We start from the raw sequence: 15328 nt of genomic DNA on the forward strand, positions 1-15328 counted from the left end.
GAAATTAGTGCTGAACAGTTGGCCCACCCTAGAAAATATTCATGATTGGAAGATACCTTTGTTTCCATCTCAAAGACTAGAACCTGAAATCCTTTTTTCCCCCTTCTATTTCAGTATATTCCTCTTGTTCATGAATCAGTCAACTTCAGGAATTTCAACAAAAGTTCCTGGACACAGAATTGTTAGCTGGCTGGATAATCACTGGAAGATGTTTTCAGTTCTGGGGAGAAGACTAGTACATTAAGGGAATACAGTGCTTGAGAAGGCATGCGGGATGTTTTCTCTTTCTGGGAATGTTGCTGGTCTGGTCTTCAAGAACCTCTGGGCTCTGATCCCTATCAAGGCAAGTCATTCACCTTCAGGCATAGGAATAGGGCATAATAGGCTGCAACAGGAACCAGGAAAACAAGGGCAGTTTCAATCATTCGATGCTATTACAGATTGGAATTTGCCCGACCAGCAGCTTAAAAAAAAAAAGCTTTTCGTGGGGCATTGCTGGCGTCTTTCTCAATAAAAAGTGCATCTTTTTTTCCTTTCCCTCTACAGTATTTAAAACGCCGCTTTCCCAGTTCGTTTTTCCCATAGCAAGTTTTACTCTTGCTTTCACTGCGGCGAGCACATAAGAGGCCGTGCGTCTAACAGCGGGAGCACGGGCGCGCGTCACCTTTTCCGCCCAATTCCTTTCTCGCTTTATCTGAGGGCAAACCCCGCGGGGCTGACCGCACCTTCCTGCCTCGTGAAGGTGCACACGGCGGTAGCCTTTGTTGCGTTTAGAGGCTAATGCGGTGTGAGCGGATGCCTCTCCGGCAACCACGCCCGTCCTGACCGAAGCAGGCACCTCTCCGAGCCCTTCCTCACCCCGCCTCCGCCTTTCGTCCCAAACAACCGGACGGGCCGAAGGGAGAAAAGGAAACTGAGCGCCGATCAATAGCCGAAGCGCCGAGGAAACGCCACCCGTCGCCGGGGTCTGGCTGGAGGAGCCTGGCTCTCCCCTGGCGCATGCGCATCTCTGCTCCCGGTATGGCGTGCGCTCGGTTGCCTGCCCCGCGCTCTTTCTTCTAGGCCCTTCCGCTCCGTGCCCGCGGCTGGTAGCGGAAGTGAACCGGGGCGCGGAGAGGAGGACAACGAACCTGGCTCCGCGGGGAGAAGCGAGGATGCGCCTGGATCGGCGGCGGCGCCGCTGCTGCCGCGGTGGCGAGGAGCCCGAACCCAGGCAGTGAAAGGAAGAAGGGACCTCTCCCTGAGCAGGGCGGCGGGCGACTTGCAAGGGGGAGGTGTAAGGTGGGTTCCGCGGCGTAGCGGGGACGGGACAATCGAAGAATGGCCTACAAGCGGGCGGGCGGCGGCAGTGGCTCCTCCTCACGAGGTGGTGCGCTGCTTCTGGCGAAGGAAGCTCGCGAGAGACCTCGGTGCATGCCCGCAGCCTTCTTCCTGCTTTTCTTTTAGGGAATTGCCCTTCTCCCCAGACTTCCGCTGACCAGTGTCAGCCCTCCCGCCCCGTGCGCCTTCCAGGTGGGTGTCCGGGCTGAGCCCCTAGCAACAGGCGGCGGGGCGAGCGGGTGGCGGGCGCTGGGAGTGGTTGGAGGGGAAGGGGTGACAGGTGTCAAGAAAGGGGAGCGATCCCTGCGGAGCACTCGGGGGAAGGGAGGATCCTGGCGGCTCTCTCCGCGCTCCCGAGAAGGCTTGGGATTCAGTCGGCGGAGCCCCCCCGCGGGTGGCTCTCCGAAGACACCTTTCTGTTTGTGGAGTTGCTGGGTTGCGAAGCGTTTCCCTTTGGGAGCCCTTGGAGGGTTGCTTTCTGCCGGCTGGAGCTTTGCTGATGATGCCGAGGAAGGGCCAGAAGAAGCGGCGGCGTTTGTTTGTGTCCTATGTCTTTCTCTCCCCTTTCTCTCGCTAGCGCTTCGTCATTTACCCTGTTCTCACCGATGTTGCTGTGTTTGAGGGCAGTGGGAACAAAACATCTACCTGGAATATAGGGATCTCTCCGCACTTTTCTGCTCAGTCCCAGCCATTGGGCTGCTTGTTGCTGTCATTAAAGCCTTTGTAGCCATCAACCCATTGCGGTTTCAATGGGAAAATGAAGGTAAATATTTTGGCGAAGGTGTTACATTTGGGGATTGTTGGGGGACTTGTTACTGCCTTAAAGAAACAAACACACAATGATAACCTTTTGCTTATCTGCCTTCCAGTGTGATTCTTGAGACATAAGCTTGCTATAGAGACTCTGTATAGTGTTGGACAAAAGTTATATGGGCTGTTGGACCTCTGTTTTGCAGTAGATCTGCCTTAGATGTCATAAACACTTCTGCTTTGAACCATAATCTGGTTTTATAGCTTGTATTGTTGTGGCTTTTTTAACATAATCAATAGTGTGATCAGCTACAGATCACATAGGTGGCTGTGATTGGTTAGGAAAAGATTAAAAGATTTCTGTTATGTTTTTCTTGTTCAAGTAAGGGTTTGAATAAGATTGAAAGTCTGTTTAAACTAATTAAAATCTTGATCACATATTTTGAGTTCTAGTACTGGAAGTTTTGAAAATAGGAATGGAGTTGACTTTTCTGTATCAAGTCTAGGTCATTAGATGTTGGAAACTTTGCAGAAATGTCTTATTCTTAGCTTGTATACCCGTTCCTTTCTTTAACTTCTTGAGGAACTTCAAAACCAAGACGATGTTACTTGAAAATAAAATCATATGGGAATAACATCTAACAATTTGAAATTGCTGTCTTCACACTGATCTCACAGCTAATTCTGCACTAATTGGTTTCATCCTAACTAAGCTCCAGAAATACCAGATGGCTCCATATATCAGTATTAATCTGATATTAATGCTGAAAATGAATACTTCATTTGAAGAAGAATAATAATACTACCAAGGGCAGCTTGGATTTTAATGTGAACGTTGACATTAAGGGAAGGGTTAATCCTCTTCCCTCCAACTCCACTGTACTAATTAAATTGGTGGTCCATGTGTTACAGCTACATTTAATTTAGGAACACGTTGGGGGGCATGGTATGTAGTTTGGCTCTGGCTGCAATTATTCTACACTTACTTGGTGGTAAGTTTCATTGAATCATTAGGACATAATCCTTTTTCTAGAAAAAAGCTTTTCTATCCTAGTCATTTTGTTTATTGAAATAAACTTAAATTTAAACATGGCTTAAAGTATATTCAAAGAGGCCATGCACTGTATATTACATTAGATAATGTAGTAATTGCAACACAGAACGTATTCAGTGGTTGTAAAGTATTTTAGTTCTGAAAACATTTGCTGTAAACTAAATCTGTATGTATATCTGCTATCCAGTATGTTAAGGTTATTATGGATTCCCAAATAAATGAAAATAGTAGCCTTTAAACTACTTTGGGCTGAATTCTGATTGCTGAACTATTGAAAGAAAACAAATTAAATTGTATTAGAGACATGTTTACTCTCTTTTGCTTGAGAAAAGTTGAAATGCTGTTGCTTCGAGGAAAAAGGTCATCACCAACTTTGCCATTACTGTTGCAAAATTGCATATAATCACAGAATAATGGAGTGTTCTTCAAGCTGGCTCTCCAGATATTTTGCACCACATTTTCAGTCTGTCGCAGTCAGCATGACCAATTATTAGAAGTGAGTTCTACTGAAACATCCAGGGGGACTGCCACACTGTGTTGTTGGTTTATACTTAAAGCACCAGATAAAATACACATTAATTTTTATTAGGATTTTTAAAAATCTGAGAATAGCTGTAGCTTCTATTCTTAATCAGATTTAGCTTTTCACTCTGTCTAGTAATAATGGTATGGTAGGTAGCCAACAGAAGGTAGAAATACAAAGTTTAGTAAATATGTCTCCATCCCTTACTATTCCACAATTAATTTGTAGCAGCTTTTTTTGTCAGAATTCACTATCTAGTCTCTTGCAAAAATAGAATAAATAAATGTAAGACAATCTCTTAACTTAAATAATTAAAAAATGAAGTAGCCAGCAAGTTTTTCTTGCTATATTAAGAAACATAAATATATATATATTTTGGAACTTCCAAGTATCATTTCCTAGAAGATTTGAGCAGGCAAACTGAGGTAGTTGAAAGCAGAACAATGCCTAAATACAGATAACAGATATTTCATCAAATTAACTATCATCTAAATTACTAAGTAGCTAGTACACATAACAGTTTGATTTTCACCATCTTGAACTGATTTATGAAATTTAATCATCTGTGATTCAGATGATTCAGTTTCTGAATCTATAATTCACACAATTAAAACTATATCCCTTCATATGAAGCATTAAATTTAATTGTAACAGTTTTCCCATGGGTCTACACTGCTTAAAAGACTGGGCAAGATAAGGTTGTGACAGGCATTCTTCATATAATTGTTCATCCCTACACCCCATCTCTAGTCAGTGAAGAACTGCTTAATTTATTTCACAATCTGCTGTCTTATCCCAGGAAGCCATGTATATTTGTATATTTATTTATAAGATACTTGTTATTTTTAGTATTGACGACAGTGCAGAACAAAGATTGATGTGGAATTCTGTACATTTTGGTTTTTCAGTGTTTTGTTTGTAATTTTTTTAAACATATATTCAGAATGCAGATGGGTCTGTTCACCATTGAAGGTTCATATTTGGACACAGGCCTAATATATGTAGCAACTGATGCAGTTTAGAAACATGTCTGCTTCACAGTATTGCTCTTGGATCAGAGCTATATCAATTGATCTAGAAAGGAATATGCATTACCATATATGAGCATTTGTTTTGTATATGATAATGTATCATTAATGTTGAGTAGGACTAAATATCTGTTGTATTAAAAGAATTAAGTGTAATTTTATGTGTGGTATTGTGATTTGTGATATCAGGTTATAGAAATACAGTATGCTGGTGCAGTTACAAAAAGTGGGACAAGTATGAGGAAAAACCAAAACTTAATTTGAGAAGACAATATATTTTATATAAAGGGTTTCTTTTTAAGGTACTTCTTTCCAAGGAATAGTCGCAGTTACAGCATACATTTTGCAGTATTTATTTATTTCCTATCCCGCCATAACCCAAGGCGGCGAACATACTCCTTCCTCCTCCTATTTTGCATTTGGTTGTGGAGTTTAGCATTTATTTCACCATCTTTTATCCACAATCTTTTATCCTGTATATGTAGTAATTACTGTATAAGCTTCCATGGGGGAGTAGGGTGGATTAAATGATGAAATATGTATTGCAACCTCATGGTACAAACTGACCTTTTATATGTACAACCTGATAGGACACTCAAGTATGAAAGCTGCAGAACTGCTGTTGTCATCACGGTGCATGTTTTGTTATTCTGATGAAATCTCAGTTTGCTGTGGATGCCACTGAATTAAAATCTGGTTGGATCTGTCATCTGAAGGGTTCATTTACTGACAGTGTGAAGTTTTACATATTTGACCACCATTTAACATCTCGTGGTTTGCTGAGCTGCTTTAATATACTTTAAAGATGTGATTGTTTCCTCTAATAATCTAATTGCCCTGTGACATTCAGTTAAATGAAAGAATAAGCAACTGATTTTTCCAGCTCCACTTAATGAACTGCTCTTGTTCACTGACCTCAGGATGAACAAATTTGTTTTTACAGTTCTTGGAAAATGGCAGTATGTTCATTTTTCTGCAACACAGACACATTTTCTACTATTAAAGAAGAATACTTTTTTTTTCTTGCAAGCATGTATGTTTAGCTGTCATCCGTTTTGGCTGATACTTGCTTACAAGATTAATCTGGCACAGTATGTCTGTAGGCAGGGGTGGGCACCCTGCAGCCTGCATACACTCCTCCCTAAAGTACACCAATATCACACTGCCAACTTTGACAACATAATGGCCAGTATTTGTACTTTTTGATATAAAAAACAAGACAATAAGAGTAGAAATTGGTGTGCTACTCGCTCACAGTAGGAAAAAAACTCCTATTTCTATCTTCCCAAAGCCCTGGAAAATAAATAAAAAATCATAGTTCATTTCAGTGCAGAATTTGTCCTATTTTTATTAAATCTCTTTTTGTGCTTTCATGTCAGCAGTCCTTTAATTTTCAGGAACATGTTCTTGTGAGACTTACGCTCAAGAAGGATGGTATATGAATCCAAGCTTTTTAACACTTCAACTAAAGAGTACTTTAGGTATATGGTAATCTTAGCTGGTGGGGAGGTTAGCAACTATGTTCCTAGTAGCAAGAGGGTGGTTAACATTAGAAATTATAAGAATGGAATTTTGACCCCTCTTATGCGTTTTGGCATTAGTTTAATTGAAGTGAGATTATCAGGTGTATTGGCAGTTGAACACTTATGTGATGGCTTATTTGTTTAAAAAATAAGTCAACAATCACGTTACTGGAATTTGGAGTAGGAAAAAGATGCTGAATACCAAATTAGATGTATGGTTTTGTCTATACACCTGTGTTCGGGAGCAACAAGAACCTGAAACCATGTAAGAGTTGTAAGCAATATGTCTGATGAGTTGTAAGAGCACTGAAACTTGCCTATAGCAAAGTAAATAGAACTGGGGTAAGTAGGAAGTTTGCATGAAAAAGGCTTTATATGAATTCACACCCATACAGCTTTCTTGGCAACATTACAGAAGTGGTTTGCTGCTGTTCTTTTCTGGGCTTATTTTGAAGTTCCTTTTCCTAGGTGTGGCTTGGCTTCCTTCATGCCTGCAGAGCTCCCCTGAATCTTCCATGATTCTCCTGAGGAACCTATGTAAAGGATAAAGAGCTACTATACAAACTAAATTTGGAGAAACAGTGTGGGTTAGCTTAAGAAAGAAGAGTGAGACAAAGATGCATACCATCTCCATATCTGCTTAACGTCTAAAAATTTATGGCAGGTTTGGAAGAAATGAAGGAATTAAAATATCCACTTTTTTCACATTGGGAAAACTGGAAAAAAGTTGGGCTGTTGTAATGAATAGAAGCTTGTGCTTGTGTGAGGTTGAAAGCAGATCTGCTGAACCACTTCTGAGGTGTGCAGAGCCCTAGCAGATAGCTTTGTTTTCTTGGATTTAAATATAATTATAGATAGGCTGAATGCTGAAGAAATGAAGGTTAATCTTTGGATAAAAGCAGTGGCAAGCTTAGACAAGCTTATGATACGGATATTGCTATGACAACAAAGATTAGAATAGTTAAAGGAATAATCTTTCCAGTGATAATGTAAGATTTTGATAGCTGGACACTGAGAAAGATTGCAGAAAACAAGATAGATCTTTATTATGAACCTGGAAATGATTATTAAGACTACTGTAGACTGCATCAAGAATGAGTCAAATATCTATATTTGAGGAAGTGATCAACAAAAAGAAACTTGTATACCTTGACAATGTGATGCAGACAGGCTATGTGGTGCAGATAGACTATGAACCAGCAAAAACGATTCCTAAACAAAGTGAGGGAAGTAGAAGGGGAAGACAGTTGGATGGGATCAAGGAGTTTATAGGGCTCTCCTCGGAAGAGCTGTGAGTAGCTAGACAAAAGTCAAAATGGTGAGCATTTGTCTATGCAGGCAGCAGAAATTAGTTCCATCTCAATGGCACTTAACTAATGACATATACTGTAGTGGATAGGGATATTTTTTGCACTGCCTTTTCCAAGATACTAGAACTTGACTTCACTATATGAAATTGATTAGCACTAGTGGAAAAACAAGTATACAACAACTTAGGGTAACTGGGTCTTCCCCAGCAAGATGCTCTCTAGATATTTTTGGAACAAAGCATCCAGAATTCTGATCAAATGTCCATCAACTGTAATACTTAGGAATTTGGGAAGTTATAATCTGAACTCATTGAAGATGAACAAGTTGGAGGAGACTGGGATAACCACTTCTGGAAGATGTGGTAGTGAAGTCTACTTTGGGGGCTGGAAATTTCATTTATTTATTAGTAGTGTTTATTTATTCAGGACTTTGGTATGGTTCTCCAGACTGCTTGCAATACCAATTAACATATTCTAAAAATGTAACTATAAATTGTAGACAAAGGGATAAAATTCAACATCAATAAATTAATACAAGACTTCTTTGGGGGGAACATTGTAGAATTTTTTTCCTTGAAACTCTCTTAAATAATTGAAAGAAAGAAAGGAATTGAACAGATAATGGAAGTTAAGTCTGTTGCAGCTACAGGGCATGATAATAAAATGGCTAGCCTGAGTTCAGAGAGAAAATGCTGTTTGCTGTATGGCAGCAGCAGGGACAGATGTTTTTCCTTCGTCATATTTGTGCCTTGTTACTGTTCCTTGGGAACGTCTGACCAGCAACTTTTGGTCTATGATCTACCTACCTACCTACCTACCTACCTTTTTAAGTGATGCATAGAAATGATATTTCCTAAACTATTGTATTATCTATCACTCATGATGCAAGAGCTTGGAATAACTTTGCCTTTTGTGAAACAAATATACAAGAGCTTCATAATAACTAGATATGGTAGATAGAATAAAATATAATGAGAAATAGGACAGAATCATGGCTAAGAGACAGGGTGATAGATTTCCAGCTGACTACCATCTATAATGAGAGCCAGTTTGGTGTTGTGGTTAAGGCATCAGGCTAGAAACTGAGAGACCATGAGTTCTAGTCCTGCCTTAGGCAGAAAGCCAGCTGGGTGACCTTGGGTTGGTCACTCTCTTTCAGCCCTAGGAAGGAGGCAGTGGCAAACCACTTCTGAAAAACCTGCAAGAAAACTGCAGGGGCTTGTCCAGACAGTCTCCAAGAATCGGACATGACTGAATGGCTTAAAAAAAAAAGGATCTATAATAGGAGGATAAGATTGACCTATAAAATTAAAATAATGTGCTAATTATTAGTAGTATAGAAATGTACTCCTCAAAGGTATTTTCATGTTATTTTGCGTTTTGGAATGGAAAACACGGCATGTTCAAGTTCCATATTTCCTTTAGAGAATTTGTAATCTTTCTGACTTAGCAACATACAGGTGGCTTAAGAAACATTTTTAATTCCCGTGGCTTTAGTTTGAAGAGGGAGATTTTAATAGGGATTTGTGTGCAAAGCCACAGTTCAACCAGTGTTAAGATGAAGTCACAGCTTCAATAATCTCATATATCAGCAGCCAGCGATGGTGGCCTAATCTTCTTACACACATCTAAGTGGGCTCTTTGGTTGTGGTTGCCTTTTTGTAATTGCAATTTTAGGATTATTCTTCTGGTTATTGTTATTTCCTAAAGGCTGCATGGCGTAGTAAGCATCATGTGGCTTCTTAAAAAAAAATCCAGCTGAATCTTGGTATCTGACAATCTTTAAAGTAAAGGTAAAGGTTTCCCTTGACGTAAAGTCCAGTTGAATCCGACTCTAGGGGGCGGTGCTCATCTCCGTTTCTAAGCCTTGGAGCCGGCGTTGTCATAGACACTTCCGGGTCATGTGGCCAGCATGACGACTCGGAACGCCGTTACCTTCCTGCCGAAGCGGTACCTATTGATCTACTCACATTTGCATGTTTTCGAACTGCTAGGTTGGCAGGAGCTGGGACGAGCAACGGGAGCTCACCCCGCCGCGCGGTTTCGAACCGCCGACCTTCCGATCGGCAGCTCAGCGGTTTAACCCGCAGCGCCACCGCGTCCAATCTTTAGCAGACCCATTAACTAACTCCTTCTGGACAACTAATTTCCCCATGTTGTGGGAACTACTTACCTGTGGGCTGACTTCCATTCATTTGTCTGTGATTGAGACAAAGGCCTCATGAAAACAGGGCCTCTATAAACATTGTGTTTCTGTGGCTGTTTCAGTTGTCACCTTCCACTACCACAGGTGACTATGAAAAGGGGGCAGAAATGGAGGGTGGGTGGATATCCTGTCCATGGTGGCACTAACTGTGATTGTAATGCTATAGATTTTTACCCCTCCAGAGGGGAAAAGAAATGAGGAAGGGAGGGGGAAGAAAGTGACAGCTGCCAGCCTCCCTGTGATAGCAATAAGCTTGAATTGACTGGGAGAGGGAATCACTGGGTTGTCTGAGTCATGTGAATATGATTTATAAATTGTTAACATAGCAGTTTTATCTAGAAATAGGAAACTTGCTTGTCCTAACAACCAGGAAACACACTGAGACAAGGAACTGGTCTCTAATATTTATTGCTAGTACTTAACAGGAATCCTAACAAACTGAAGAAGCGTGGGAAAAACCCAGACATATAACCCCCAAGGGTTAAGGTGGTCCCGATCTGTGTCTCTTTGAATGGCTGAACAATTCATCAGTGCTACGCATGCGCTTGACAGTCTGGATGGGAGCCCCCTGCTCGCCATCCTTACTCATGACATCACTAATTTCCATTTAGTTACTTGAGACTTTACAAAAGAGGGTAAATTTGCCTGCATTGCTTTCACTAAAACATGCTTATTGGGTAAAAAGAAGCTAATGACCCACAGAGTAGCCTCAACCATGGCAGAAGAACCTTTTCTGGGTGTCATTCATCCTGCTCTTGTACTTGCTATATGCAAACACTTTGATGCCACTTGTTAGGACTGCGCAGCGCATTGGAAATGGCTCTTCTGGAAGGTTTAGTGGAGGTGCTTCTAAGATTTCCCTAGGTTGGTTGTGTGTGTACATGAACATACAACACTTCTGGTCCTGTCTAAAAAGTACTACCCTTATACATGCAGATGTATATACATATCAAGATGACATGGGGACATCTTGGAAGCAGTCATAATTGGGTTGTCAGCACCTGCTCATTCAAGCATTCACACCCAACAAACTTGGGAGCAAGCTTCTTGGAAGGTTGTTGGGAGCGCAAGAATTTGGTGGAGAGATAAACGAGGTCTCCCACTTTGAAATTCCACTCAGGGCTCCTGTGGCGGTCAGCAAACCTTTTCTGAGTCTCATGAGTGTCAAGGAGGGCAGGGTGTATTAAACATTTGGTGCACCCAGAGTCTAACATTGCAGTCAAAATGGCTTTGTGCCTGGTTCTCAAGTTTTTTAACTCTACTTTCACCAGTAAGGTGGGACAATCATCACTCACCAAAGGGTCTTCCTTGTCATCAATGTCAAAAGTAGGTGCTCTGCTCCCTGGAGTTGCCACCTGCTCACGGGCGCGATTTAGAACAGGTGAAACTTGTTTCCTGCCGGCTCCAGGACTTCTTGTTCGGAGTCTTCTCCGGAGTCTGGTTGAGCTTCCATTTCAGGTTCTTTTTGAGCCAGCGCACTTGCAGCTGCTGCCTTACGTCTGGGCAGTGGGGTTTTAGTTGGTTTAGTTGCTCCTTTCATGGCTTCTGGGCATTCAGCTGGTCTGTGTGTGTCCTTCCCACACTTGAAACAGGCGCTTCTCTTCCTGGTTTTGTCTTTTTGATCCTCCCTCTCGCGGAAAGGTCTTTGCTGGGCAAAAGGAAATTGACTTGGCGCCGCTGTATTTTTTCCCATTGCTTGAGCTCGAAGCTGCCGGCGGAATTGGTACTGGGTGTTCTCTACCTCGCCTGCAAGGCAGATCCAATCTTTCAGAGTGAGGGGGTCTCCGCAGCAAAGCGCCCACCTAAGGATTTCTGGCTGCAGTCCCCCCTTAAAGTAGTCGATCTTGATGGTTTCAGACCAGTCCATAACTTTTCCAGCAAGGGCTTTGAACTCCATGGCATACTCTGCCACAGTTCGCCCCCCTTGCCTAAGCTGTTGGATGCCAGTTTTTGCTCTCATCTTATCCAGTGGGTCCTTGAAATGGTCCCTCAGGGTTTTCATGAACTCCCGCAGACTACTCAGTTCTGGGGCACTCGCATCGTGCGACTGCACAAACCACTCAGCAGCTGGCCCCCTGAGCTTGGCACCCACTTGGCTAACTTTCTTGTACTCCATGTGGAAACAGGACCCATACTCTCTCATGTATATGGAAACGGTGGTCAGGAAAAACGCCAACTGTCTTGGGTCGCCATCAGACTTGACCTGTATATCCTTTGGGGTTGCGCCCTGCGTTGCCCCGCTGGCTATTGCTCTCCCTCCATCTCCTTGGCTCTGTGGGTGGCCTCTGTTCTGTCTGCATCTCACGGGCGATTCGAAATCCCTGGTTGGGGTTAGGGTACGCCATCTCCCTCGCCCAATTGGCGACTCTGCTCTTGACAGCTGAGTCGAGATTTCTGCCAAAGGGTATGCAATGGTCTCCAGAGTTCTCGATACCTGCTGCAAGACCACTTCCATGGCAGACATTCTGGCTTCCAGATCGCGGATGTCTTGGGGAGTTCCATTAGGATCTGGAATGGTTCCATGCGACCCCGGGCTTCGCACTATTAATTGCGCGTCCACAGGTAGAGGAGGTCTTGCCTTGCCTTCCCTGGCACCTACCTGGGAAGGTGCCGCCTGTGGTTCTTCAATAATAACGCTCGACGTCTAGGGTTCTGTTACGAAATTTAGGTAGCGGAGGGCACTTTCCAACTCCATCTGGTTGAACTGGGTTTCTACCTCGCACTCGCTGTCTCTGCTCCCCAAACTCTCCTCTGTCTCAATTTTTTCTTCTGCCACTTTAGCATACAGCACAGTTCTCTCCGAGGACGGCAGAGGCAATGGCTGCTTCGCCTGGGACTTCCCGTGCTTAGGCATGGTTCGTCAACTCTCAGCTGACTGCTTGCTCAGGAAGAGTTTTCGAATTATGGATTTGCAGCTTAATGTCAGCACCTGCTCATTCAAGCATTCACACACACACAGTCAAGAAACTGGATTTCTTTGAACTGTTTATTGAAGCGTAATGAATGGTACAGAAGGCAAGCTGCGAATAAAGAATTCCCGCCAAAACCTACTTTAATCTACATTCCCTTAGCTAGTCCCCTTTCCCACGAAGCATGTCACTCCCCCTCCCATCCAGATGGTATTCCTGTCGTATCTCGACCTCGTGTCCTTGATGTGCTTATAGCCAAAACAACCATACATTCTAACTTCACACATCCCCACCCATCTTCCTCCCATCCTGCAACCTTTGAGAATGACACGATGAGAGACAGGAGTCTTCTGAAAGATGTGGCTGCTTCAGCACTTTGAGGAAGGGTAGTTATTCACACAATGCACTTTTCAAAGTACTCCTCTGAAATCCCTGGAGATGTAGTAAACCGTATTAGATGCAAATACGTTTTTACTTTGCATTCTCAGTGTACTCTGGAATATTTGTGAATCATCCCATTGCTAATAGTAACATAATGGAGGTCTTCCTGCATAGGAAATTAACATTTTAATAACAGCCTTGCATATTTTGTATGGTTGCTATATCTTCAATACCTTATTTATTATTTTATTTTAAAATACATTATACATAAATTTCATTTCCTTTTGTACAAAGTTAAAATGCTGTTTCAAGTCTAATAATTGCAGAGAAAAATGAAAATAGTTTAATTAGAGAAAAGGAGGCAGCAATAAGTTATGATAGCTTCTTAATAAGGTGAATGAGAAGACGGATTATGTTTACACATAGTATCAAGATATATTAATTAGATCAGTCACCTTTTAAAAATAATATAGGAATTGCTAATTAGAATACATGTTAAATTCATTATGTACATATAAATATATATATAATTGAATAGGATTTAATTTTTATGTTTACATATAGTATCGATACATTAATTAGGTCAGTCACTTTTTAAAACTAATATAGGAATTGCTAACTAGAATGTATGTTTAATTTATTGTGTCCTTATAAATATATATAATACAAATTATATAGGATTTAATTTTTTAAAAGTATACTGAAAATTTACTCAGTATAGAATAATGTATTTTTTAATACTCTTGAGAAATGGATTAAACTGTTGGTGCTTAAACCAAGAGGAATACATAATTGCAATTGGTAATAACTTTTATTTTCCTGGATATTCTTCATTGTAACTTACTGGGGCAGGTGAAATGTGGTATCTGGTGATATGCATAGCTTCTTTTTTTTTAGGTTGCACATTTTCAAAAGCTGCCTAAGGATGAAAATGAAATAATGATTCCTGTTCTAACTTCCAAAAAAGCAAGTGAATTACCAGTCAACGAAGTGGCAAGCATTCTTCAGGTAAATAACAACTTGGAATGTTTAAATACAGTAGAACTTTTTTTTTTAACATTCTTGAGTATATATTAACTTCACATGTCTGATCAAAAAATGATTTGCTAGTTAATCTATTTCTTTTTGTTTATAGTTTATTGCTAAATATTGATCTGTACATTTAGATTAAGCTATTTGCATTATATGCAAAGCAGATCTATTTTGAGTTTCTGTGAGAAGCGATTTTAGTCTTGCTAGAAGAATTTTGCTTCTAAATGGACTTACTCAGCTTAATACCCAACAGATTTGATACTATAACTCCTATAATTTCAGTCAGTTAGGACATGCAGAGTGGGTCTATTATCGGGAAGGGCTGCTTTAAACAGACTTGTTCATCTTCAACTATTAAACAATAATACTAAATAATAAAATCTCAAGTTAATCAATTATTGTTACTGTTAACATAGTAGCCTGGGCCAGTGTTTCTGAAACTCAGCAACATTAAGACGTGTGGGCTTCAGCTCCCAGAATTCCCCACTCAGCACTGACCTACACTACTCATTTGTTCAAGTATTATTAAAATCAGAATAGAATCAACAATTTTTAGAAAATGGTTATTTTATTTGCCAAATGCATATTTTCTGGTTGGCTCTGGAAAGTCTTAGAAGTTGGCATAATTAAATTAGAGGGCATCAAATGACAAAACAATAAAAATATGAAAACCAGCAATACAGTGCCACTCACAGAGCTGCTACTAGTGGAACCACAGAAGACCTATTTCCCATTCTTCTCTCCTCCCAAGTGCTTTCTGTTTGCTTTGGAAAGTCCCCAGGCTCTGGAGTCAGTTTTGAGGGTGTGCCAGAGGATTCTTTGGTGGGAAAAGAAGTAGAAGATATGTTGTCTTCTCTCAGTAATAATCCAAATATAGGTGTGAACTTAAATTTTAATCATGCATTGAAAAGACAAAAACAATTCCTAGCTTCTACCATGAAAATACATATAGATTGTAAGAAATTAGATTCAACTGCTTTAAGCTACCTGTACCTCAGATATCTGTAGAATTGTCAGGACATAATGGCCATCATGCGTATAGAAGAATTGAGTGATGCCAGCCATACTACTTTGAACACACTCAACCAAGTGTTTAGCGTGACTTGTGACCAATGAATTTATATAGAGGTGAAATAGCAGAAATGCCAAAACGCTCCCCTGTTTTACCTTTTCTAGTTGGGAATTGTTATAGACAGTTGCTCTGCTTCCTTAAGTTGATTCTTATCTTCTGATAGGTGTTATCACACAACCCATGAGCAAGTATCAATAACCATCCTATCAGTGCTAGATTT

The 15328-nt window shown here is 41.1% G+C and overlaps 1 protein-coding gene across 3 annotated transcripts in view; it reads left to right on the forward strand.

Moving 5' to 3' along the window:
* The first annotated feature begins 969 nt into the window (after positions 1 to 969).
* Positions 970 to 15328, forward strand: part of ATP2C1 (ATPase secretory pathway Ca2+ transporting 1) — a 49147-nt gene continuing 34788 nt past the window's right edge. For 2 of the 3 annotated variants that reach the window (XM_063303974.1, XM_063303976.1), the window contains exons 1-3: positions 970 to 1281; positions 1898 to 2083; positions 13902 to 14012. In XM_063303974.1, the coding sequence (XP_063160044.1) occupies positions 2078 to 2083; positions 13902 to 14012 (117 nt within the window). In that variant the 5' untranslated portion in view covers positions 970 to 1281; positions 1898 to 2077. The remainder of the gene's footprint in view (positions 1282 to 1897; positions 2084 to 13901; positions 14013 to 15328) is intronic. The other variant, XM_063303975.1, reaches the window with a different exon arrangement.

Source organism: Candoia aspera, chromosome 4, assembly GCF_035149785.1.
Source record: "Candoia aspera isolate rCanAsp1 chromosome 4, rCanAsp1.hap2, whole genome shotgun sequence".
NCBI classification, from domain to species: Eukaryota; Metazoa; Chordata; class Lepidosauria; order Squamata; family Boidae; genus Candoia; species Candoia aspera.